Source organism: Lutra lutra, chromosome 2 (assembly GCF_902655055.1).
Source record: "Lutra lutra chromosome 2, mLutLut1.2, whole genome shotgun sequence".
Lineage (NCBI taxonomy): Eukaryota > Metazoa > Chordata > Mammalia > Carnivora > Mustelidae > Lutra > Lutra lutra.
In genome coordinates this window covers 19,420,427-19,447,740 of record NC_062279.1, presented here as the reverse complement: position 1 = coordinate 19,447,740, position 27,314 = coordinate 19,420,427, and the positions used below count along the sequence as shown (strand labels likewise).

Sequence of the window (27,314 nt, the reverse complement as noted above, 5' to 3'; positions counted from 1 at the left end):
AAAGCGAGTCTTTCCTAGACCCCCAGTTCCCAGAGTGGGGCACACAGAATGCTGACCCTGATGGGGGGCAGGGTGGGGGACTCCATCACGGCCTCAGCCCCCTCGCCCACCCCCAGAGCATGGGAATGTTCAGAAGCATCACAGACGGGGAGCTGGAGGGCCAGTCTAGACAGGACGAAAACTGGACTTCACTCTTCATATCAGCGTAGACAATGGAGTTTTTCCAATGAAACAAGAGTTCAGGTAAAAATACGCAGGAAAAAAGGCATTGCCACTGGGCACGGAAAGGGGCAAACTGAAATAGTCCTCATTTCCTTCACTCTCAGAACCGACTGGAGGATGTCCCCACTCTTCCGATAGCAGCTTTGAGGGCAGTAACAGAAGCACTCACTGTATTCACAGGTTGTAAAATGCCTCCCAGGATCCCAAAGGTTAAAATGTGGGAGCAATACGGGTCTTACATTCAAGGACACAGCACAGGGACATGCGCCCCTGCTGGAGTTCCCCAAGCCATGTCATCTTAAGGGCAGGGCATGCGGTGTCCCTCTGCACCTCTCCCCACCTCAGCAGCATGACCAGTTCGCAAGAGCTGTGACAAACACATGGGCCCCGGTGCACAGGGAAAGATCCCCAAGGAAGCAAACTAGGAGCTCTGCGTCGACGTGCACAATCTTTCCAGGGCTGCTCCCTCAGTGTCAACAACTTTCTCTGCCCATGCTGAGTCCCCCTCTGCTTTCTCCAACCAAAGTGGGGACAGAAGGGGCCCCGAGGGACACGCACAGGCGCGAGGCCCTTCCGATCAACATGGGGTCTCCTTATCAGGACACTCCATAGGGAAGAGGGTCCCTCTCGGGAGCAAGGGGCACACACACATCCTTAGGGCTCCCCTGCCCCTGGGCAGCGCAGGCACTGACACTGATGCCGTGGCTTCGCCAATGACAGCGCAGTCAGGGAGCCAGCAGTGGGGGCTTCCTGTCTGGGACAACCCCAGATGCAAAGCTCACCTCAGGGTAAGGTAGATGCAGGCAGCTTGATGAACACAGGAGCCAGGAACCAACAGGTTCATGGGGAGAGAAGCCCACACAGCACAGTGAGGCCATCAGGCTCCACGCCAGCACCTTCCCTGGCTCTGCCGTCTCTTCTCCCAGACCCCAGGGACAGCACAGTGCTTCTCATGCTCCCGCGTCCGCACAAGGCAAGCACCCATGCTGCTCAGTGGCTTAATCAAGATCACAGTCAGTTTTCCTTCCCATCTCACCCTGCGTTGCTAATGACAGGTGGGGCCCCCGGCCAGCAAGGCTGCGCGACTGATTTATACCCTTGCAGGAGGCCAGGTTGGTGATAAACCAAGCAGCAGTGGCTCACGGTCAGGCCAGTCAATTCTACACACCCATGTACCTCCCCCCACAGCCAGAAGCGGGGCAAGCGAGAGCCGGGCAGCCAGAGGACTGGAGACCCTGAGTGCAGTTGATCTCAGCAGGTTCTGAATCCCTTGGTTCTGTGTGTCCCCTACCCCACACTCTCCAGGAAGGAACATTTCTCCTCTCAAGGGTGCAGCCAGCAGTGGGGGCAGCAGAAGGCCAGGGCGGTCCACTCACTTCCTTCCTCTAGCAGAGGCCGAGAGAGCCGGGGGAGGATCCCTCGCTAGCTCCTGGGCTGAAGAATGGAAGAGCAAGGCCCCTTACATATGTGGCTCTCAAAGGACACTAAGCCTTAGCCATCAGGTTCCCAGGTGATGAGCAGAAGGGCAGCCAGGAGAAAAGCAGGCCCATCTCCTGCCTTTTCTGCTTTCTGGACAGCAGAATGGGTCTAAGTGTCAGATTCTCCATTTGTTATCAACAGACGCAGGGGTAGGGGGATGTGGGCAGGCAGGGAGCATCTGATCAGAGTCTCTGGTCAATGCTTGAATCAGTGTCTCCAGGGACAGGGACAGCCTGCCTATGGAGAGGACTCCTTCTGGTCCCCAGTCCTGCTGGCCGGGATGTGTCTGATAAACGAACTTCTGGGCTCGCTGCCTCTTTAAGCCCTATGCTATTTCCCCATCCTTGCCTCCCTGTACAGCTCTCCGTGACACCCCCATCACCACCTTTTCTGCCTCGACTGCGGTCTGAGGGCGGACAGCAGGACCAGCCCCGGACTCGCCGTTGCCCTGACCCGACTGAGTTCCCTCATTTAAAAACTGACCAAATGGCATCACGGTGGAGGTCCCTTCCAGCAGGGAATAGTCTATAATTTTGGCCACTTGCTCCATTTTCAACCCCTCCCAACAAGCGTTTTGTCTCAAAGCTGCCCTGGAAATAAAATACCGCTAGACAGAGGGCTCTCTCCCTTCCACGGTTTCTCTATCTCTAGCTCCCTCAGCTGCCCCTGGGGTCAACTTTTCAATCTGCAGGGATAGCAGGAATCATAAAACAATAAAATAAAATAAAATCTGTAACACTTCTTATTCCCTAGATTACCTAAGAGAATCGAGAGGTTCTGCTCCCACACCAAAAATAACTTGTGTGTTCAGGCCGTGGGAAGGAAGTGATTTTCTCCCTTACCCCCTGGGTGTTCCCTTGCTCTCCTGTGTGGCTTTGATCAGATCTATGGGTAAATCTGGAAGGAGGACTGGGTATTAGGTGGAGAACAGTTCATTTTTCTTTGGTTCTTAGATGCTATGTGTCTGTCACCCAACAAAGCGTGTACTAGCGGATGGCACTGCCTCTGAGTGACCCCCAACCACACACGTCCCCAGCAGGGCAGGGCTGCCGTCACCCAAACCTCATTCAGGGAAGTGAGGCTTACCCGAAATGTGCACCTCACCCGTATAATTGGGGATTTTGTATACATATGGTGATTTTGAGGTTAAAAAAAATTGCCTAATTCTGTAACAGGCACAACCACCTTCCAACAAGAGGCATCCTTCTTAAGGTCTTTTCGTTTTTCTTTTCTTTTCTTTCTTTCTCTTTCTTCTTTCTTTTCTTTCTTCTTTCTTTTCTTTTCCTCCCCCCTCCCTCTTTCTTTCTTCCCTCCTTCCTTCCTTCCCTTCTTCCTTCCTTTCTTCTTCCTTCCCTTCCCTTCCTTCCGGTTTCTTGAAGTTTTCCTCTAGATTTGGAACCACAACTAGTGAGAAGCCCATCCTTCACTCTGAGAGCCCCGGGCACCCAGGTCCACATAACAGCTCAGCTGGTGGTATCCTGGGGCTACTCTGAAAGAGATGTCAACGTGCAGCCCTTCTCGACGAAACTGCAATTCCTCCACCATGAAAAAAGCAGTACCTATTTGCTACGGGGCCAGAGGGCACCCCTAAAGACCCACTCTGATTCCACCAGTTTCTTCAGTCTCTCACCCTCCTCATGAACGTGGCTGTAGGCAACATAGCAGCTACATTCTTACTGCAGTGGACCCATGAGCAACATGGGGTCAGAATGAATGGGTCCACTTATGTGTTTTCTTTTTTTTAATAAATACAGTACTGTACTGTACATGTATTTTCTTTTCCTTATTATTTTCCTTTCTCCAGCTTCCTGAACTGCAAGAATGCAGTATATAATACCTACAACATACAACATACATATGAGTTGACTCTTCATGTTATCAGGCTTCTGGTCAACAGTAGGCTTATTACTAGTTAACATTTCTGGGGAGGCAGAAGTTATATGTGGATTTTTGACTGTGCGGGGGTTGGTGTTATAACCCCTATGTTTTCCCAGGGTCCATCCACTGTATTTGCAACAGTTGCCACACTCTGCATTCAGGAGAGCCAGAAAAAAGGGGATAGATATGCCTTGACACCTAAAATAGCTACAGAAATCACAGGCAAAACACTGGTTCAGGAAAATGTGACTAAAAAAAAAAAACCCAACCCTAAACTCCTGAAAAAACTTTGGCCAAAGCCCATATTCTCAGGACTCAGCTTCAACAGCAATGAAAAGAATTCAAATATATCCTGGTTTTATGCTGGTGCTAGATCACCCTGTTTCCAAATTCTGGCTTACAGTGAAGAGTGTAAAAAAAGGTGAAAATGGAAAATACTTCTCTGGGAAGTTTGCCTTCATCATAGTTACATCACCGGTAGGTTTTGAAATGACTTTTCATACTAATTGGGCCAGAGAGCTCCAAAAGTTCTTCTTCCCATTTCTAACTCTGCGTATAAAGCCAGTAGCCAACTATAGAGTAGAACACGTCTGTACCTCTATAGGGTGCGCATTTCAGGGAAGAAAAAAGTGTTTCTGGTGGAAAAGCTACATATCACATATGGGACACCGGGTGGGATCCTAAAAAGACCAAGGGGAAGGAATACGAGTTTGGTGCCATTGTATTTAGAAAAACAGAGAAGAAATCAGGATTTTAGTGGTTGGGATAAACAGCTTAAAGCCAAGGCAGAAAGGTAGGCCAGAAGTTCAAACATAGTACTGGGATGTTTTCTTTTATTATAGAGTCCTCTCTTCTTGCTGGGTTTTAATAGGTACCTTCATTGTTCTCTTCAGCCAAAATGAGAGGCAGGCTTAAGGAGGAAGTGGTCAGTCCAGTTTTGAGCTGTGTGAATGAGCCCGTCTGTCTCCCTCAGTGCATTGCTCTGCCTTCTGACAGCAGCTGCACAGGACAAATGTGGCGGCCGAGGGCAGAGTCAGGGCCAGGAGCACCCAAGCTCCAAATTCTTAGCTTTTGGGTCTGGCTATTCTCCAACTGCAGGTAAGGTAAAGCAAATGGAATTCTCTTTTATTTGAAAAACTTGGGAGTGTTCCATGGATCATTTTTTTTTTTTTTAAATGAGGATATGGACTGTTCAGCTGGAAATGGCTGTAGAGATTTACCCGTTCATTCAATGTTTCCTGAGCACCTACTAAATGCAAGGCACAGGGCAAAAAGCAGATGGATCAAACCTCTCCTACGGCCTGTGGCGTCATTCAGAGAAAGCCATCTATGCGGGCCCCTTGCCCATGGCACACAGAAATGGCACTCTTGATGGTTTCTACTAAACCCTCTCTTCCCAGCCCTTGATACATGAAGTGGGTGGCAGAGGGAATGGTCTAGCCTCACATGTAGCTTGGAAAAATTGTGCAAACTCTTTGGTCACATAATCAGAAAGGCTCAACTCTAAATGTTAAAAAAAAAAAGCAGTCAAGTATCCCTTGAAAAAGAACGCTTGCTTTCTCAAGAAGGTAAACGTGGTCTGAAAATGGAAGCATGTTATTAACATTTTACAACTGGCAAGGAGATGTGGCATTTGTGAGGAGTCTCTCCAGAACACTTAATCATCCCAAGAAACAATAATCAAGACGTGAATGCAATTTATATGCAAAAGAGGAGGTCTCAGTTTGGAAACAGGCTCCTGGCAAACATTCCATGCCCACCGCCCCAGTGCAGCCCTGGACTCCTGTGCTCCCCATCTCCTGTGAGAACACAGTATCATTTAGGGGTCTTCTTCCAAATTAACAGTAAAATTAACAATTAGTTTGAAGCACTTTCCCATGCTGTTGATGGAAGTGTAAATTGACATTTTACAGGAAAATTTGGGAATGTCTATTTAAAATGCGTCTTATTGACATATCGATTCCACTTCTTCTAAGAATTTATCTTACAGATATGCTCACCAAATTATCTTAAGGTGTGTCACAGGATCTTACCGGAGATTGGTAATGAAGAACACCTAAACATGCATTGTTTAAGAGAGGGGTTTAACCACTTTGCACAATGACAAAATACGCAGCATTAACAAAAATGAGATTCTGATTCGAATGAGATTCAAATCAGAGGTTCTGATTTGAAAGACTTCAATATATATTAAGTGTAAGGATGTGTCCCATTGAGGTTTATAACATTTTAAATACAGATAAAAGGGGAGACTGCATGGCTCAGTCAGTTAAGTGTCTGCCTTCGGCTCAGCTCATGATCCCAGAGTCCTGGGATGCAGCCCCATATCCAGCTCTATGCTCGGCAGGCAGCCTGCTTCTCCCTCTGCCTCTGCCTGCCACTCCCCCTGCTTGTGCTCTCTCTCTGTGAATAAATAAGATCTTTTTAAAAATTAAAAAAAATAAATATGGGTAAGAATTTCTGATAAGATATAGAAAAATATCCTCAAAATTTCAGAGGTGGGAGTTCATTTAGAGGGTATCTGATGACTCTGACTTTTCCTGTCATATCTTTCCCCATCAAGTGAATTGTTACTCAGAGACACATACTGACTTTACTGAAGTGATAAAATATATTTTAAAATTCAGTTTAAAGGGAATAGTTTAAGCTAAGGTAAAGCTTCACTTTGGCGATATTGTAAGGGCTCAGGCCACAGACATTCTTAAAAATGACTATCTTTTCCTTTGGGATAGCTTCTTCCTCCTTCACTAATCAATCTCCCAGAACAGATCCCATGACTCAGTGTGTCTCCACAGGGGTGGGGGATGAGGCGGGCCTCACTGTGTTAGAGCAAAACACCAAATGGAATCTATTAGACCAAACCGGCCAATTTAGGATCAAGCGCTCTGAGAGCCTGTTTGATAGTCAGAACACACTATTTTCAGCTAGGGAGTTTGAGAGGCCTTTTTCAGGGCCGCCTTTTCTTCTTACGGAGTCTCAGGTAACAGCCCGAGTAGAGGAGCAAATGCTCAGTGAAGGTCAGGCTGTCACTCCCGACTGATGTCTGATCTGTGTGGACTGACTGTCTCTCCTCTTGACAGATCCACCCACCCTTTCCCGCCCACTTCCTGGCTTGATTCTTCATAGCATTCATTGTCATCTGACACACTGGCTATTTTACTTTAGCCCTTTATCTTTCTCCTTGTCCATCTCTCCCCATTGGAATCGGAGAGAAGGAACTGGGCCTTTTTTGTCACTGCTCTACGTTCAACATCTAAAATGATATCCAGCACGAGGTCTGGATTCTACAAGTACCTATCAAGTCAATGACTGAACTAATGCATATATTTTAAAAATCCTCTTGGGGGGAGGGTGTCTGGTAGCTCAGTGGGTTCAATGGCTACCTTCAGCTCAAGTCATGATCCCAGAGAACTGGGATCGAGCCCTGCGTTGGGCTCCCTGCTCAGCGGGGAGTGGGCTTGTCCCTTTCCCTCTGCCCCTCCACCCTGCTTGTGTGTGCTCTCTCTCTTAAATAAATAAATAAAATCTAAAAAAAAAAAAACAAACAAACCCAAAAACCTTTGGCGTAACTACTGAGGAAAAGAAGCTGACTACCATGAGGATATTTCATTAACCTGGCTATATTTCTGGTCTGCTAGCTATAAAAACACAAACACTGACCTTCATGTGAATCCACAACTAAATTCACCGTGTGGCCAGACCTCTTACCCGTTGCTGGTGCCAACAGCTTCGGTTCGACAGAGCACTTTCTAATCTGCAGGACTGTGGGAACCTGGCGTTGGGGATGTGCGTTAAACTGTGGCACCGAATTTTAACGTTATCCTAAATCGAAGAGGAAAATGATCTCCATGGGGCATTAGGTTCACCTATTTAAAAGGAACCATTTACAGCATGAGAGTCTTCTGATGACCATTTGTGGTGATCATTTAGCCGACCTCTGTGCCTCCCGGCTACTCCCCACAGGTCACCTCTCGGCGGCGTGCATGGACCTGTCCTGACATGTGCAGTCTGTCCCTCCAAGCCAAGCACCAACCAAACAACTGCTTTCATGGATTTTTTTCCTTCCACGGAGTAGACTCACTGTTCAGCTGAATTGCCCGCATGGACAGATGGGATAACAGATGTCCTCTGAGGGGAGTGACATGGGGTACAAGCCTGAAGAAGTGAAGTGAACACTGACATAAAGATGACACTTTGTAAACCTAAAATTTAGACACACCGGTTTTTAAAATTCAACAAAGTAATATATTTCAATTATGTTTGTTTTTCTTATAAAATTTTTTAGAAAGATTTATGTATTTGAGAAAGAGGGAGAGTGTGCACTCATGCATGTGAGAAGTGGGGGAGGGGCGGACGGAAGGGGAAAGAGAGAACCTCAAGCAGACTCCCCGCTGAGCACAGAGCCCAACGCGGGGCTCCCTCTCATGACCCTGAGGTCAGGACCTGAGCTGAAACCAAGAGTTGGACACTTAACCGACTACACCACCCAGGTGCCCACCCCCCATTTTAAATAAAATTTAAAACTTTTTTTTTCTTTTGCCACAAAACCCAAATAGTAGAAAACTAACTTTAACCACTAACCCTGACAAGCTTCCAAGAAATTTATACAAACTATTATGAAACACTCTGGAGTGACTTTGTCCTCAACTCACTCAGGTCCATCTTTACTGCAGATACAAAAAGTCTGGAAAATGCATCTTTTTTCACTAGTGAATTCTTACTAACAAAACAAATAGTCTAATGATATCTTTTGATTTAATATTAAAGAAGATACTACATTCTGGTCTCTAGGAACTTTAGCTTGAACTAACTCTACCTCCCTTCAGATCCATTCTCTCAGCTTCAGGGCTAGATACAGTCACAAAAGGTGTGATGGGTAAATACTTCAAAATTCTTTCTAAGAGGTAAAAGCAAGTAAGAATTCATGGGATTGAAAGATAACTGTTTAGGAATAGACCGGAAGCAAGCCACCTTGATTAATGATGAGAAGCAGACTGAAGGCTTCTTCACATTTCATGACCAGTGTGGTTCTAGATGGTCTCTAGACTGATGTTTAATAGCTATGACAAAGGGAGGGTGGGGAAAGGAAGCATGGTCTAAGGTATAGAGCCATAAGCAGGAGCCATAAGCAGGAGAAAGCATAAGCATTCATAAGCAGAATAAAATTGTTCATTCCAAGGACCCGAATTCTAGTAACAAGGCATACACTTTTTGTTGATCTAGGAATCCCCATTTTGAAGTGCATTCCCATTGAATAACTGGCACATGATAAAGACAGAACCATGAAAAGGGGAAAATCTGCAGAGTAAGAAAGCCCTCTTTTGCCACATCCCACCCCAATCAAGACTAAGCGATTTCCTGTTTTAAAGTCTGAGCTATCAGAAGGTTCCCATAAGAACACACCACAGACTGACACAGCATGTGCTCTAGACTTTGTGGTACTCATCTTTCCAATAGAAATACGTTGGTGACTGTGACTTTACGATGGAAGTCTCGACTCCAAAATTGCCTACTAGGAAGAAATATTTCCACTGGAGTGAGAGGTCGTCATGTTAGCACATGTCGAAAACTAACATGCTAAAGCAAGTTTAAGAGAAAAGCAGAAGAAATACACAGAGACACACACACATGCAAAGAATGTTGAAACGGTGAGAGGTTTTAACACTACCCATTACAACTACAGAAACACAAGAGTTCCTTCTCAGGAATGTGCCCAATCAGGACATACCCACATAGTACACCTTAGAGCTTTCTCCACGGAGTGGCTGGCAGTCTCATGAAGCCTCCATGCTTTAATTCAACAAACATATACGTAAGCGCCTGCCATTTCCAAGTGAGTGTGTGCACATGTGCACGGGGGTGTGCCCTCATGCACATGAAGGAGTGACCAAGATGGCGGAGAGGGAGAGAGAGAAACGTGGAGGGTAAAAGCTTGTGGTTGGTGGTACTAATCCCCCGAGAACACATCCCGAGGACAGAAATGGAAGACAGACCTATACATAGATGGCTCATCACCCCAGGAGCCAGTGGACGCACTGTGTGTCGGTAGAAAAGGCAGGGCGGCATGAGATGCCTCGTCATGTATCCAACAGGGAATTAATGACAACTGCCCCTCGGTGGAGTCTACCTCAGGGGCAAAGCAGGACCAAGACAGTAGGTCTAGCTCAGCCATTCCAAATCCTAGCAGTGAGCCCACGGCTGGCCTTCCAGACTTGGGAGAATCTAAGCCTCCCCGTCGAGGTCAAGTCTGTTACCTCCATCACTGCAGGTCCTGGAGTCTGAGGCCAGGCTGTCCGTGGAGCCCGTGTTGAAGCTGACGTGGACGCCCCTGCAGGGAGGACTGAGGCTCTCTGCAGAGCCCTGGCTCACTTTTTCCAAATCAGAGCTGCTCTTGTTCATTTTTAAAAGGTGCCTGGAAAATGCAAGAACAAAGAAGAAAAGCGATTAATTTGGGTTCAGTTCAAAAGCCAGGCAATGGGTCATGAACCTACTATGCTCTGGAAAGCTGAAGCACTAGCAAGTTTTGAAAAAAAGATGATCCTGGGAAGAGAGAACGGGCACACTTTTGAAACCTTATGCACGCGAATGGTAGGAGATTTGTCAAGTATGGTTAGGACGGGTGACTCTATGAAATTTAGACAAATCCAAAATCATGATTTGGGAGGAACCACCTTCATATTCTAACCCTGTTGGCCAAAACATTTATGTCCCCTGTTGTAGACTGTACAACATCTCTATGAAGAAAAACACGAACATTATCATACGAGTCAATTACAGAGATATACGGAGATTGGGTAGTTTCTGGAGGATCACAGAGCAAATGAATTGCAAATTAGGACTAAAAACGTGGGATTTCCTCTTGTCTGGTACTCTCTTAACAGAGCTTCAAAGGGTCTAGGTTATTCCTTGGAATTAACGAAAACTTTCTATCAATTTAACCAGACTTCTAGTACAATGCTCAGAAACACGTTAACATAACCCTTCTTCCTGAAGCATAGAATCTGCCCTTAGGCTTTCTATGAAATCTTTTGTTGGATCTCTAAGACACCATTACCAACATATCACGGACCGGAATACCAAGTTCAAGAGAAAAATAACCTGCCTTGGAGAAAACACGGCCCGTTATCAGGTAAAGCAGTTAGCTTATTGATTTCTCCTTCCCTTTTTCCAAGGACTACATGAATATTCACTCTGACCTGACATTTTTGCCACCAAGTGAGGCAGACCACAATCAATCTAGCTCTCTCCCTGTTGGTGGTAACCCAGATTTGTCCAAACTGATGTTTCCTGATGACAGTCCTGTTCCCACTACAGGAGATCTATATCTCAATATTGGCTGTAGGAAATATACAATGCAGTATTGATCTGGCATCAGAGCTGCCTTATTTAATGCACATGACCTTACAGTCAAGAACGTATCGACTGTTCTTTGTGTTCAACATTGCCAGACCCTCCATTGGTCTTTGCGGTCCCAGGGATGCTGTACTGATCACCAGAAAAGTTTAGAGAAAGTTTGTTAGCTCCCATGAAAATACTCTTCAGGGACACGTCCTTCTCCTCACCCTCAATTCTTAGAACCCACATTGAGAAATAGCTTACAGCTGTCAAGTGTAAGCTGTGACAGTGATGGCCAGGTCACGACCAATACTATGCCTTACGTTTTAATGTCTCTGTAGGGCTCTGGGAAATATCAGATCCTCAGGAAGTGCTCTGGCAGTAGATTATCTTTATTTTACACTCTGGCAAAATAAAATCATGCAAAGTTTTGTAAAATATTTTTATTTTCATCTGATCTATCAATCATGGCTTTCGCAGATAAAGCCTAGATATGCAGCTGTGAGTAATGACAACTCCTGGGTCTAGGAGAGAAGCCAGCTCTGTGGCAATGCAACGACCCAGCCCCCTCCAAAGTGGCCTTTGGAGTCTCTTGCTCCTCAGGCCCAGAAAATTGCCAAGGGAGAAATTCCGGCGCCAGAGCTGCTGAGCTGGCAAAGCTCCCCAGTCCATAAACCTAGAAAAACACTGGATGAAATGTATACAAACAGATAAAACTAAAAAAAATGTAAGAGTGTGTGTGTGTGTGTGTGTGTGTGTGTGTGTGTGTGTGTCTGTGAAGACAGACACACACACACACACACACACACACACACACACCCCTTGGATAGATGTCCGTGAGAAATGTTATTCAAATCACTAGTAGTGAACGTGTGGCCCAGTCCATTTAGTGAGTCATGGCAATTTACCAGCAGTTTAACAAAATAGGCTGCTATGGGACCAGAAAACATGAAAATATTTCAGTAAGGATTTTAGAAACATTGTTTCGTGAAACTTTTGTTTCAGGTGTGTGCCTACTGGGTCATGATAGCCAATAAATTTCTTATTGTGGGTCATTGTTAAAAAATGGTTAAAAAATCACTGCTCTAGAATAGGGGTCAATAAGCATTTCCTTAAAAGGCCAGATGGGTGATATTTTAGGATTATGGATCATATGGTCTCTGTTACAACTACTCAACTCTGCTATGGCAACAGGAAAGCAGTCATCAACTCTATGTAAATGAATGGACATGTTTTCCAAGAAAACTTTATTTACAAACACAGATTACCATACTGTAGATGGTAATTACTGGCCTTGATGTAGACCAGCCTTGTCCAACAAAATTACAGTGCGAGTCATATATATATAATCTTAAACTTTTTAGTAGCCAAATTATAGGTGAAATTATTTTAATGATATCTTTTATTTAAACAAAGTATGTAAAAATACGGTCAACTTAATAGGCAATGAGTATAAAAATCATTAATGAGATATTTTACTTTTTTTTTCATTCTAAATTTTCAAAGTCTGGTGTGTATTTTATACATACAGCACAATGCAATTTAGAGTAGCCGCATTTTAAGCTACTGACTATTATACCAATCAGTGCAGATCTAAAGAAAATCTCATACATGGACAGGTTCTTCATGGTGTTACTAACAGCAAAAACACTCATAAACAGTCCAGTGTCCATCAATAAAATAATGGATACATTGCGGTATAATCTTATAATGGAATAGGACATATAAGTAAAAAATAAATGAACTTGACTTAATGTACTAATACTGAAATGATTCTTAAATGTTGAATGTTAAAAGCAGCTTGGGGAAAATCAAAACTGCAAGGAGATAATGACCTCACACCAATCTGAATAGCTAGTATGAAAAACATAAGAAATAACAAATGTTGGCGAGGATGTGGAGAAAAGGGAACCTCGTGCATTGTTGGTGGGAATGCCAACTGGTACAGCTTCTGTGGAAAACAGTGTGGAGTTTCCTCAAAGAATTAAAAATAGAAATACCATATGATCCAGTAATTTTACGTCTGGGTATTTACCTGAAAAAAAAAAAATGAAAACCCACTAATTTGAAAAGATCGATGCACCCCTATGTTTACTGCAGTGTGATTTACAACGACCAAGATACAGAAGCAACCAATGTGTCCACTGATGGAAGAACAGATAAAGAAGAAGTCATAGGTATATACAATGGAATATCACTCTGTCATAAAAAAGAAGGCTCACCACTTCTAACAACATGGATGCATCTAGAAAGCATCAGGCTAAGTGAAATCAGTCAGAGAAAGACAAAAATACCCTATGAGCCCACATACATGTGGGATCTAAAAAACAAAATGAGCAAATGAACAAAGAAACAGAAAAAGAGACTCATAAAAACAAAGAACAAACTAGCGGTGGCCAGAGGGGAAGAAAGTGGGGGAACGGTTGAAATAGGGGAATGGGATTAAGAGGTACAAACTTCCAGTTATAAAATAAGTAATTCACAAGGATGAAAAGTACAGCACAGGGATTATAGTCAATCGTATTATAATAACTTCATAGGGTGACAGATGGTAAGTAGGCATCATGGTGAGCATTTCATAACGTATGGAATTGTTGCATCACTATGTATACCCGAAACTAATATGATATTGTATGCCAACTATATAGTTCAATTTTAAAAAAAAGTAATTTGCAAAAGGTTTCAAGTACAGTGTGATGCCATTTAAATATATTTTAAAAATACATAATGACGCTGCAATTTTTTTGTTTATCCTATATATGCAGTCAAATGGAAATAATACTCATCACCTTCAAGTTAGTGACACTCTGGGTAACAGTGGGAAATGGAAACAGAAACTAGATATGAAGTCCTTTTCCCCTGAACCTGTAACGTTTTAGTTTTCAAAATCTAAAATGGCTAATAACACTTGAAAAATCTTTGGAGGATTCTTTGAACTTCCCTGTATGCTTAACATATTTGATAAATGGAAAATGAACATTTCTAGGAGGACAGAAAGTCAGTAGGGCCTGCATGAACCTAGGGGTGGCCATTCTCGTTGACCTGCTGCTGAGCCTCGGAAAGGCGAGGGACAGAAAGGAGGACCCAACAGGGTTTCCACAAGGACCCATGGTGGGATGGGCAGATTCAGAGAAGGTTAGTAATATCACAGAAGAGCGTTATAGATGGAAAAAGTTATTTTTCGGACCTAAGCACTCTTCTGAGACTTCAGAAATCAGTTCTTCTGCGTCTAGTCACTAGAATGGAGAAGTCACGGTTTTGAACTCACCAAGTGAATGCAGACAAAGTTATTTTCTGGGTTGCAGGATAAATTTTCGGCAGTATGTGTGTACGTGTATGGACATGGGGAGCCTCAAAAGTAGACTTGGTAAATCTCAGTACCTACGCACAGGGGGAATTTTCATGTTTTCATGGCTTCTGGGAAGACTACCATTTCTCTACTAAAAAGGCTTGAGAAGCCCAGGCTCCCGCCAGGTCACGAAAGCCCAGTAGGCATCTGGAATGCTCCGGTGTAAATGGGGGAAGCAAGGGGTAATCCTTTCTCATAATAGTGAGATCTTGGGAGTGATGACTCTTTTATATGAATTGCATCAAAAACCTTCTTTCTTGGAAGCCCGTGGAATCTGTGCTCTTAATGCATTGCCATTTTAGGTAGGGAATGAGCCAAACTAGCTCAGATTTCACAGTGAAAGGGGAAGCTGACCGTCAGAGCACACACCTACAATCAAGCTGTTTTTGTGTGCTCCATCGGTGTAAGCAAGAGATTGCTTAAGAATCCCCGGGAAAGGCTCACTATTCCAAAGGTGACTTCTCTGAGCGCCATTGGGTTTTTCTGTCGGACCTAAGGCCACAGCCAAGACTCTACTAGTTGTTTCTAAAGGCGCTTTCCCCTCATTAACAATAATTTGATCTGCTCTTCATAAAACTGGTGCCAACCATCTAGAAGTTGCAATCTGATGTCATGTCATTTAAGGAAGTAGCTTCAACCAGCCGAAACCACAGACTCCGGTCTTTCCTCTCTGGGTGGTGAATAACACTCTTATCAGCGGCAGGGAGAGCACGGCCTGCACAGATGTCTTTGGTCGCGCAGGGTGATAAACGACTTGTTCTTACTCAGACTTCCTTTCCTGCCTCCCGTCGATGAGCTAGAGTCACAGAAGAGGAGGATGAAATACAGAGCCCGCGGCCTGGTGTCCTTAGAGACTGAGCCCTGCAGCTGCCGCCCGGTGTTTTCGGAATGGCCTTTCCCCCCATTGTCCTTCAAGAAAGAAGCCCTGCCAGTGTTTTCTCCAAACTGTATTAGTAGAAAGCTGGGGGGAAAAATAAAACAACAAAAAAAAAACAATCCAGGCACAAGAGCCATCTGCCGGACTTCCTCATTCATAGGAACAAGACTCATCTAAAAATACACACCGAGCTTCCAGAATGTCCAAAATTCTTAGCGGATGCCCAGCCCCAGCTTGCAGCAGGGACTGCGGCTCAAGCTTCGCACGGCCACCAGGCTCTCATTGGACATCACGGTTTGTAAAGTATGACAGAGGCCAAGTTTCCTTCTCACTGTCCTGAACTGTGTTCAGTTCACACACATTCGGTTGAGAAGTTTTTGCCTCCGGAGCAGAAGCTTATGAAACCCCAAAGGACGCTAAAGCGTGATTTCAGACCCGGGACTCCAGACCCGGGTGCACCTGCACACCAAGCCTTCGGGCTGGTCAAATTCACTGCTAAGTTTGGTGATAACTCGGAGAAAGCCTCTGAACTAGATCTGAAAGCACACATGGGTTAGAAGACACTACACCCATTTTTTAAAATTGCCCAGAAGAAGTGAAAACAGGCTAGTTTCAGATGCAAATAAGTCATGCCTAAATCAAAGAAGGAGAACCTCTTACCATCATAAACTCTGGCGCGTCGTGTCATCCTCATTGGCAAGGCCCCCCAGAGCCCAGGGACAGGCTGGGCCAGGGGCTACAGGGTCCCATGGAGCAGCCCTGAAGAGGAGGGCCAGCTTCGGTGGCAGTGCTGGGAATGCGTGGTCAGCTGGCTGGGAACTCACGGCTCAGAGCTCTCCTTTCCCCTCAGTTCCTCTCTGACTTTTCTATAAAATGCACTTCCTGAAAAAGCACAGGAAAACAGGGACGGCTCTGCCTCTGACCTGCAGCTCTCAATCTCCAATTGTCTTGTTGGGCTCCAATGTTAGCGGCAATTCAAATACGCTCTGAAACACAGTCAGCCTCACCCCACTCACTCTGTACTATGTAGCCACATCCTGAGGTCAAGATCATTAAATGATTCAAGCTAAGCTTGCTCGGTGAATAAAAGCACCTCATTTTTTTTTTTTTAACTTATCCTATGCCTCTATTACCTGCAGCATGTCCCCTGTTCTGTCTGTCCTGAAAAGCATTCCCAGGTCTTTCAAGAAATAAATTTTGACTGTCTACTCTGTGCTGAGCACTGTGTTAAATAATGCGGTTACAACAGTGAGTAGAGACGATGCCATCCTTGCTTCAACAGACCTATGACCTGGGAGATAAATACTTATCCAACTCCCCTAAAAAAGTATATAGAGGGTTCAGTCTATACCTTCAGAATACATTTGCAGTCTTGGGAGTTGAGCATCCTGACTCCAAATCTCTCTAAAACACTGCTCTCATAATGACGGCTGACGCTGATGAGCTCTATACAGAGCTCTTGCTAAGTATGCTTAACCTCGGCCATCATATTGGATCTTGGGTGCTCCGTGGTGACTGAAATACATACCCTAGATATTCTTCACTAATCTCAATTTAAAACATTTTCCCCTGCTGTTTATATATTGGAATATATAGCTAGACTTCTTGTTTGGGAAAAAAAATTATTACCATCTTGTTTATATACTACTACTTCTCCTCCTTAATCCTTTGCTCCAACTGGGCTAATCTCTCATCGTCCCCAAAGCACTCTACATTACTGTCCCCTGCCTATCCTAGCTCTGAAGAAACAACTGTCTCTCCCTTTCAAAGCTTTTATACCCGCAAAACCCAGGGCCAGTATCACTTACCTACAAATCCCTCCCAAACCACTGCAGTCTTTTCTGACTGGCCCGTCTCCTCTGGAAGGCACACCGAGCTGAGTCTGATTCACATCACTGGGCATTAGGTTATAATTCTGGTTAGATTATTCTAATTGTTTCATGTGAAATATGCTTGTTACCACGCCCAAATTATAAATTGTTCAAGGAGCTGTGTCATACTCAGAATATACTGGAACACACAGTAATTACTAAATACTTCTTGACTAAGTTTATCTGCCTCTGTTTCAATAACTCGGTGGCATCTGGGAGCATAAATGTTTCCTTTTGGTAAAGAATTACACTTGCCCAGCAAAACTTGCAAAAGGCAGGAACATGGAGCAAACACCCCCAGTAAGGCTGGATCGAATAGCTGGACCTTTCTCATATTTACAAAATACAATAGTCTCAAAATATCCTGAACTTCTACAAATCTTCTAGTTAAAAAAATTTTTTTTCAAAAAAAAATTTTTTTTTTTCAGGAGATGGGTTGAAAAAGGCAGATAACTACGCTGAAAGGTTTTTATTGTTTTTATTTTTGGCTCTCTTTGATGAAAATGCTAGGGGAGTTATTTTCCAAGTATCTCAGTGTCACAGGAAAGGGCTAATAAAGTCCAGTCTACTCAGGGGGACAGGCTTCCCCACTGATTTATTAGCATGTATAAAGATAGGAAATCAGTTTCATTTTTGGTCAAATGACCTCAATGTTCCCCACAATGCAAATTAATAAATTTGCATTTGCAGTTAATGCACTAGTGACTTCCATAGCTCTACAAGCTGAAAAACCCTTTGGTTCAACCTGATGATGAACGCAGTTTGCATTCAATGCAAACCACTTAAAAACAGGAATAAACCCATACTTATTTTTAAAGATAGGGATGTGCACATGCACACATTTAGGTCAATCATTAGTTTTAGGGAAGGATAAAAATGCTTGAATTGGTCAAATGGAAATTTGAAGGCGTTTGCCCTGATGACATACAGATCTACTTTGGCACTGAGAGATGTGTATGTTTTTAAAAGATCACCTTTCAGGTCCCCCCAAATTAAAATTCCTTAATCCGTGGCCCCAGGCAGCGCTGTTCTTTTGTGTACTTTCCTAGAGAGGGTCCGGGCTGCCTGATGCTGGAGGAAGGCAGGCAGAGGTTTGGCAGTTACCTGGCCTGGGGAGCTTTGAGCTGAGGCTGAGGACAGGCCAGGAGCTGTCGGGGAGCAGGTAAGAGAGACCCCACCCCCAGTGCACCACCTGTTATCTCCTATAGAGGTAAAGAGGCCCCGAGTCCTGGCCTGGCAAGTCAAGGAGGATGCTCTTACAGGTGTTCACACGAGGGCAGAGAGGAAGAGAAGATGAAAAGGAGACGAGGAACAAATGGACGACCAAGCAGCTGCAATCCAGAGGGCTACCCTGACTGCTGGGCCGCCTATGGGCCAGCACGGTGTGGGAGCACCTGCGGGAGCCTTTGGGAGGAACAGCCGTGCAAGCATTTGCGGAACTTCCCAGAAGGATTTCAGAGTCATCTAGGAAGGCTTCTTATGGGGAGGTTATGTGAACCCCAAGGGGCTTTGCTGCTTGGCTTGGATCCTGGCTCCTCGGTTTACTGGCTGGGCACTGCAGCTCTCCATGCTTCAGCTGCCCGTCCAGCCCATTTCTCCTAATGGGGTAACAATCGTACTTATCTCACCGGACTGTTAGGCAAGAGGCAATGAGTTAATATTTGCTACATGCCAAAAACAGTACCAGGTGCACAGAAAGATGGATGGTTGGAGACAGACAGAGACAGAGGGAGGACTTCAGCAGGCTCCAGTAAACTGAGTAATTCTGCTCCCTGGATAGAAGCAGAAAAGAGCACATGGGTCCCAGATTTCACTCTGACATCTCTACTTTTATTATGGTCCTTGAAGAGACTCAAAGGGGGCACCTGGATGGTTCAGTCGGTTGGGTGTGTCTGACTTTGGCTCAGGTCATGATCTTGGGGTCCTGGGAGGGAGCCCCAGGCCTTGGGCTTTGTGCTCAGCGGGGAGTCCGCTTCTCCCTCCCCGTCTCCGTATGCCCCTCCCCCCACTTGTGTGCTCTCCCACATACACACACACACACACACACACACACTCTCTCTCTCTCTCTTTCTCTCTAATTAATAAATAAAATCTTTAAAAAGAGAGCGAGAGATCAAAGAAGAAAATTCATCAGGATGATGCTTTGAAAATAGGCATTTTTCTAAAGTAATGAGGAAGAATGAATCTGTCCATCAACCAGACCTCAGTATGAATCTATGATTCGAGACATCGCTAAATTGTAGTATGGCCCCAGGCTCAGGGCTAAGGTACTGCACAGATGACCAGGTTGCTTAGCTCCATTACACGCAAATTAAGAAACAGAAGAGCCTCTTTTCTTGTATTAGCCTGTCTCTCCTCTGCAAAAAAGAACCTCGCATGATTCCTTCCCTGTTCACACCGCCTCTCCACCCTCTCACCAGGACTCTGGTGATTGAGTAAACCAAAGCAGCAGCAAATTCTTACTCATCAACTTGGGAATTACTGCTCTTCCACTCCTGACCTATCTCTCTTGGAACCCATCCACCAATACAATCTGTGGCTGACCAGAATCTTTCTGTTTCTAGACTACTGGTTTTGGCAACGACACCTTCAGAATGATCTTTCCCTCTTTCTCTTGATTCAGCAAATGCTCCAAGTCCACTCTGTTGACCCAATTTCTGAGCCCAACTATTGGCTTAAGAAATCCATGTGTATTTACGTTAGACTTTGTTCTTATCCTCCTGGCTTGGGAGAGTGAGGCTATTTGTAACAAAGCCACTAGATGATCTTTTCCACTCCCTACTCTGGCCCAGTCTGTTGCCCAAAAAGGATGAGGTTTCTTTCCCACTCACGGGTCACCTCTTCAGCCCTCTGTTAGCTGCTCTTTCCCACCTCCCATCTCCCACAGCCCTGGCTGAAACCTCTCACAACCCAGGTAAGGGTTCTGGTCGCCTAATTCCAACATGGCGGTGGTGGGAGGGGAGTTTCCCTACACCACAAATTCTCACCAGCTGAGTGTCCTACCATTGAACTCAGTGCTGACGCTAACCATGCAGAGACAGCATCAGATTCTACAGGTTAAGGAATCAGTCCCCACTAAACTGCCCTCTGTGGCAGATGACAATCCTGGGTCCACGTCATCACCTGTGCTCTGACCGGCCAGCTACAGATCAGAGGTTCCAATGACCTCCTCCCTGGGTCCGATTCATTTGCTCGAGCAGCTCACGGAACTCACAGAAGCACTTCACTAACAGAATATAACCCAGGAGCAGCCAGATGGAAGAGACGCACAGGGCAAGGTGTGGGGAAAGGGCTCGGAACCACCCATGACCTCGGCAGGTCCGCACCACTCCACCCGCATCTCCGAGGGTTCACCAACCTCGTAGCTCTCCAAACGCCATCCTTTGGGTGGTTTTATGGACGCTTCGTTCCAGAGGCACAGCTGATTAAAGCACTAGCCACAGAAGAAGGATTCAACCTCCAGCCCCTCACTGCTCCCCAGAGGCTGGGGGATGAGGCTAAAAGTTCCAACCCTCTAATCGCAGGGCTGATTTCCTGGCAACCAGCCCCCATACTTAGGCGGGTTCAAAAGTCACCTCATTAACATAATAAAACACACCTTTATGGCTCCTAGGAAATTCATCACCTAGCAAACTCCAGGGGTTTTAGGGGCTCTGTGCCAGAAACAGGGATGGAGACCAAACATTTATTTCTTACAAATCACAATATTGCACCAGGTAAGTTCAAACACTTTCCATCTTCACTCCTGCACCAGGCAGCCCACTGCTTCTCTAGGAAAGTGCATAACCAAGCAGCTGGGGACCTCAATGAATATATGCTTCCTGCCTTCATCAAGCTCTTGGGGCTCCCTGGCAATCCTTGCACTTGACCTCTCATGCAACAAAGCAGCTATATCAAACATTCAACAGTTTTCTTGATAACCTTAGTTGCCATCCTTACTTCTTGCAAGTAAGTCTTCATTCTCCATGATTCAGTCTTTCTTTATGTTCTTATTCATTTCCAGGGCAGAGAGGTGAGATCTGGATTATGCCATACACCTTTACACAGATCTGCCTTGTTTTAGCTTTTCCCTTCCTCCCCATCTCTACACTAACCCTCCACTTTCCCGTTTTCCCACTTGCACGTACTCCCTGTGTTTCCTTGGATGTATACCCTTGGACTGATCTTTTAAAAAGACATGTTGTTACTTTACATGTTTTCAATTTATAGAATTACCTTGTGTTACAGATCCTGTTCTGTTTCTTAGTTACTTCTCTCAAGGCTAGTTTAAGTTTCTTCCATGTTTCTGCATATATATCCAGTGCATAATGTCTGACTGCCATTAAGTATTTCATTTCATACTCATGATGTTTTACCTTTCTGTTTTCCTAGACCTTTTACTTTTCTGTTTTCCTAGATAGGAATATCTGGGCTTGCCCCACCTACCCTCTACTGGGAACAATGTTATGATGATCTCTGTCATATGTGTTCCTCTATGGACCCAAATGTTTCTCTGAGGCATACAGGGAAGAAGGGAGAGTGCAGGACATAATGTATTCTTACACTGAATTTTACTCAGTAACTCATATTAGCTCTACCTACACTGAGTCCTCAATATTTAGTGACTGATCAACTGTTAAAACCAAGAAAACTTCACACTCTGAACTGTAAGAAGAGCCTCTTTCATTATGGTTCTTTGCTTTTATAAGAGGCATGGGCAAGCATCGGAAATAGGATAAGAAGTAGGATCAAGGGGCTGGATTTAGGATTCACTGGTAGAGACAATTTCTGTTTCAAGTTTTGGAGAGGACATGAACATAGAGAAGGCATTTTGAGAGACTGGGAGGGAGGTCACGAAGCAAATGTAACAGATCAGTGAATATTCTGTCCTGGCTTTCTTGTACTTGCTCCTCGGGAGATATGCTCCATCCCCAAGTTGAACATCTCTGAAACAGACAACCTAGCTCACCACCAGCCCGGAAGATGCAGAAAAATTATATCTACTATGCATTATGAAAACATGTATTTATATTATAATATATTTATGTTACATTTATATGATAAATCTATATAATATTTACATTTATAATATGGAATTTTCATTTTCAAACTATCTGGACTTTGAGGTTATAATCAAAGAGAGACCATAGTCCGCTGAAGTCTGCTCAGGACGGCCTGAGCTGGACAGAACACAGATCCTCTCTCAGGTGTAAAATCCTTGAATTAGTGTAGGGAATAGTTATTAGACCTAAATTAACAAATACCTGCCACACATGTCTACACCCTGTGCTGGCATAACGTGGGGACAGTACTCATTGACCATGGTGAACCTTCCTGCAGGGAGGGCCCAGGGTCTCCCTGTTTTACATGTGGGGCTCAGGCTGTCACTCCCGTTGATGGGAACTGGTGTGGAGAGTGCAACCGCACTGCCCTCACGGTTCAAGAATATGCCATCACAGAATCTTCCTTTTGAGCTACACATATGAATAAGCTTTAAGTGACATCCCCACTGTGACCAGTTCTAAAATTCCAAAGACTTCCTCCCTTTTTCCCTGATCTTCAAAGTCTTATTACTTACTAATATGTCAAGTTATCCCAACTATCCTTGGGTCTATCCAATGTCATTGTATTTTTTCATTCATTTTGACTACCACCCAGAGCTTCCCAAAGAGCGGAAGCCATTCTGAAGGGCGTTCTACAACCCGGGAACATACGTGGTAACACTGCCCATTATCTGCCTAGGTTTCCAACTTCAGATAAGTTTTTATAGCACAAGCATACATGAGCACGAAGTGGCCAAAAACCAAACTACCTGGAAGTCAGGGGATCATCTGACAGTGATAGGTACTGGACAGTAAGATGAGTAAAAAGGGAAGGATTTCTTACAGCTGTCTTCAGTCTGGAAGTTCCCCTTTCCCCCCCAGCAAAGAACAGTTGTTTCTGGGAGTCAGCCCGTTAGAGAAGCACAGAGAGTCAAGCCATCCAAGCCATCAGACAAAAGCTCATCGAAGCAGGGAGTTTTACAAACTTGTATGGAAAAGAGCATGAACACCCTTAACAACCGACAGCTTTAGGGATGTGACCAAGAGTCAATATAAAAAAACAGTAAGCAATTCTAGTGCAGAGGATGAAGACTGATCTTAAACTCTGAAGGTTATTAGCTGCAGAAAGGGCCGTGGAGTATTCTCCGCAGTTGGTCTATCAACGCTGATAAGAGGAAATCCTTCCCTGAGCACACCCATGATCCTAACACAGTGTAACAAACGACTCGCACCACAAATAGATAATTTCTCACCAACTGGTGAGTCCTACACCCAAAAAGTAGGCTGGCTATTTTAGGAAAAAGTCCATCAGATCACTTAATGGACGAAGGGGGCTCAAGCATATGGCCCACCCATGTGTTTTTCAACCCACCTCAGGAAGCATGAAGAATCTCTTCCCAAGAGCAGTGAAACCACACCCAGACTTCCTTGCGACTCACTGGTGGGGAGAAAGGTGCTTAGGTGATAACTACCTGAAAGGAACATTCTTATGGCAAGAGAGAGGGCTGGATCCACACACCTGCTCAGCTTGGGGAAAAAAAAAAAAAAAAAAGAGCAGAGTATGAGCCCAGTTGCAAAACTGAAATGTATAAGCGCTGGAGAGAAATTAATCCATGAAAGGATGCATTGTGCCTATAGGGCACCTTGAAATGCCCATCTTGAAGCATTAATAATTATTAACTTCGGCTTCTTTCGCTCAAGGTGACAATGTTCTGTTGAGCAAGGCTAGGCACAGAATTATAAGAGGCTATCTAGTGAAAAATCAGGCCAAGTTCTGTAATTCTCTCTGGCCTTTTGCCCCCCCCCCCCCCAATTCAATAATCCTTTATTGAATACCTACTATGTCCCAGGTACTATGCTGAGGCACCCTATGGGAAAGTCAAAGGAAAACATACAGAACATGGTTCCTGCACTCCCAGGAATTTACAATTTCTTGACAAGATACAAATAGGGATCCAATTGAACATGGTGTAAGTCATACTGTGTTAACTGCCTAAACAGAGTACTGGGGCAAACCAGAAACCTGGGTTTCAGAAAAATACTTGGATATAAGAATTTAAGGCTACTTCTTCCTTTCTCAACATTTCCTGATGTCAAAGCATAGTGCTTTTGCAGAAAGTGAGATAAGCTGAGCATGTTTCTCTGCCTACAATTCAACATGTATTTCTTGAGCATCTATTATGTACCAGGCACCAAACAGGTTACTGTGTTTTTACAGATGGCTAAGCATGCACTTGACCATCAAGGAGCATCTGCCTTCCCACCCCATCTTGCCTTTTAAAAAATAAATGGTTATCTATAAACCAGTACTAACCTTGATCTTGAATGGGGTCAAAAGGCACTGAAAGGAAGGACTATTCTTTCGCTCCTCTTCTGGGACACCGAGCTGCACTTACCTCTGTGTTACCCAACAGAACGAGGATGTGCTGAGACTCCAGTTGCTGTGATAATGAATCTCATCAAAAGGAACCAAAACAACATGGGCAGAGCCCATGGTGGTCAGGCAACACATCCGCTGATTTAATTTATACCCACTCAACCCTCGGGGGCCGTGAGGGCCAGAATCCAATCACTGGTGTTTTAGCACCTTACACAGAACATAACAGGAAGTAGACACCTGATGAATTACAGAAGGAATCTAATCCCTACCTAACCTTAGCCTTGGATGTGTGCTCCATAATGGAGAGAAGTCCCAAAATTCTTGATATAGACTACTGTTCAACCCGGTGATTTTTCTAAATTTCAGAATAGAAATAAAGGAATCAATTTTCATCCTCCCTGGTCCAGACAGCATCATTAGATGTCCAGTGTTTTCAGTTTCTATCCATAAACTCCGGGGAAGAAGCCAACTATTAATTTGCCCCTGGCAGGAAGCAGAATACAAACGTGCCTTGCTGGTGTGCTTTGTTCTGTTTGCCAAACTGAGTGTATACGCCGGAGCAGTCTCTCTCCCTGAACTATCCCCAGTATTCATTCTTCCCTGGATCGATTCGACCTCCAGCTACCTTATATCAGCTTTGTCGAAAAGGCTAAACACAGCCAGAGAAGATTCTCAGAGCACACATAGTGCTTTCTAATACAAACTGTGATTCCTAAAATGCCACACAGAAAAGCCCATTATACATCAAGACTATGGGATTTCCTAGTAAATTGTTGCCATTCTACAGTAATCCACTATAGCAGAAAATGCCTCAGGAATAAAGCATCTGGAGCTTAACTCAGATTGGATATGGAGTCTGAAGATAAATACCGATTTCCATCATTCCATTTCCATCCCTGGGGCTCATGCTGAGAGACCATTTTACTAAGAGACCACACAATGAAGTCATTTTGATTTTTATTCCAATGGCCCAGTGGCCACTTCTGGGGACAGAAAAGTGCTTCATCTGTGACACTGTCACCACTTGTCTGGGGAGCAGTGACATGGGAGGGAGAGCAGGGATTCAAGAATGAGCAGAAGCCCAAAGATAGACTAGGTCTCTGCTCCCCAGAATCCCCGCAGAGGGTGGAGAATGTAGTTAAGCAGTGGGGTAAAATCACAACGAGCATGAGTGACAACGTCAAAAGTAAACGTCTGTCACTTTCTTGGGGGAAACTCTTTTCTTTTGGTTAGTCTTATCTGGGGCCAGACCTTTGGCCACTATAACTATATAAACTTGTCTTCCTTCTTATTCACCTGCCATGCTCTCAATCCTCCTCGGAGTTCAGGCCTCTCATCCTAATTTGGGGTTTCTCTATGAAATTTCTGTCTGTGCTAATCAGAGGATTCTCCCTCAACTGACCTTGTCACTCAAAAGCCATAAGTCTTTTAAAACCAGGTTTGCATCTGCGAAGAAATAAAAGGCAGAAATAAATTTGATTCTTCTACATCTTAATTATTTCCCCAGGTGCTGCCGCTCTCATGAAACTGCCTTAAGTCTTGAACGTGACATTGAAACTAAGAAGCCCATGCTTATTTCCCTCGGTGAGGTCCATTGGTCTAAATCAGTGAGCCAGAACTTGTAGGTGGCCGCCTTGGTAGACCTGGACCATGCCTCATCTGCTGGGAGGAACACTGGGTGCACTTAAAGACCTCTAAAGGATATGAAATGGGCATAAAGGGTATGAAAAGGGTATGAAATCTAGCCTATATGGCATTATGGCAAGAGTCTTCTCCAGAACCCTAATGGGAGCTTACAGAGGACAACATCTCAGACAATCAGAAAAGCTACTGCCAAACATCCAAAACAAGATCCCAGGAAAGCCAAGTCAACCTCCCCCCCCCCCTTTTTTTGAACTCCAAGCCATAAAACGATTCTTCATTCTTCCATAATAGTCCAAGAAAGCAGAAGGATCTAAGTGAAGGTAAGTGAAAAGTAACACTGTCTTACATGAAACAAACCCTTTCTCTAGAGTCATATGAGATTGGCTATTTTTGTTCACGGGTGAGGCTGATTCTTAGAAATAGGACCCATTAACAGATGGGCCATGCAAAGAAATTGAGTTAACCTTCAATGTCATTCACAGACCTTCCAACATTTTCCATCTTGGAAAACTGACATCAGCCTGCCGTAGTTACCAGTGTACTACTGGTATTGGTTCCGGATCCACCGTGGGCTCTATTCTTGTAGAATAGGGTGATCTGCCTTCACCCTGACCTGCTAGATTCAAAGACTCTGGGTTTCCGGCACCTTTCTCAGAGGGATTCAGTTATTTTTGAGTTCCAGAATTAAAAGTCACCTTATGGTCCCAAGCCCACCCTCTTATCTTCTCACAAGGGAGATGATTCAAGAGATATCAGTAATGCTTAAAACATCTTCCCCAAATGAAAAAATATATACGTATATGAGTTTGTTTTAAATAGTACCAGGCGCTCTTTGCTCTTTTCTAGGTTCCCTTAAGCTATTTTTTTGTTTTGTTTTGGTTCCCTTAAGCTATTTTTATTTCCTAGATTTTCTTCCCCCAAAAGTCCTGAAAATAAGAACTTTTTCGGTTTGCTTGCTTTTTGTTTGTCTGTTTGTTCTTGTTTTTAAGAGCTGGAACCCAGAACCTCTGAGATTCCCACCAGGTTTGAGCTGTATATAACCCAATGGTTTTATCGTAACAAACTGGGCCAAAAAACTCTCATCTCAACCCAGCCGCTAACACAAACCCTACCTGAGTCACATTGCTGTGGCGACTAGGTTTCGCCAAGTCCTTAATTCTTCCATGAGAAAGGTTTAGTTTCTTCTCCAAGGAACCAGGTAGTGTTCAGGCGATATGCCTAGGAGTGGGTCAGGAGGTTCCCATAGGGTACGGGTGTC

At 44.5% G+C, this 27,314-nt stretch overlaps 1 protein-coding gene across 4 annotated transcripts in view; it reads right to left on the bottom strand.

Annotated features, from left to right (window-relative positions):
* PRAG1 (PEAK1 related, kinase-activating pseudokinase 1) overlaps window positions 1-27,314 on the bottom strand; it is a 46,827-nt gene that overhangs the window by 8,834 nt on the left and 10,679 nt on the right. For all 4 annotated transcript variants that reach the window (XM_047715759.1, XM_047715767.1, XM_047715775.1 and 1 more), the window contains one exon: window positions 9,834-9,991. In XM_047715759.1, coding sequence (XP_047571715.1) covers window positions 9,834-9,991 — 158 coding nt within the window. The remainder of the gene's footprint in view (window positions 1-9,833; window positions 9,992-27,314) is intronic.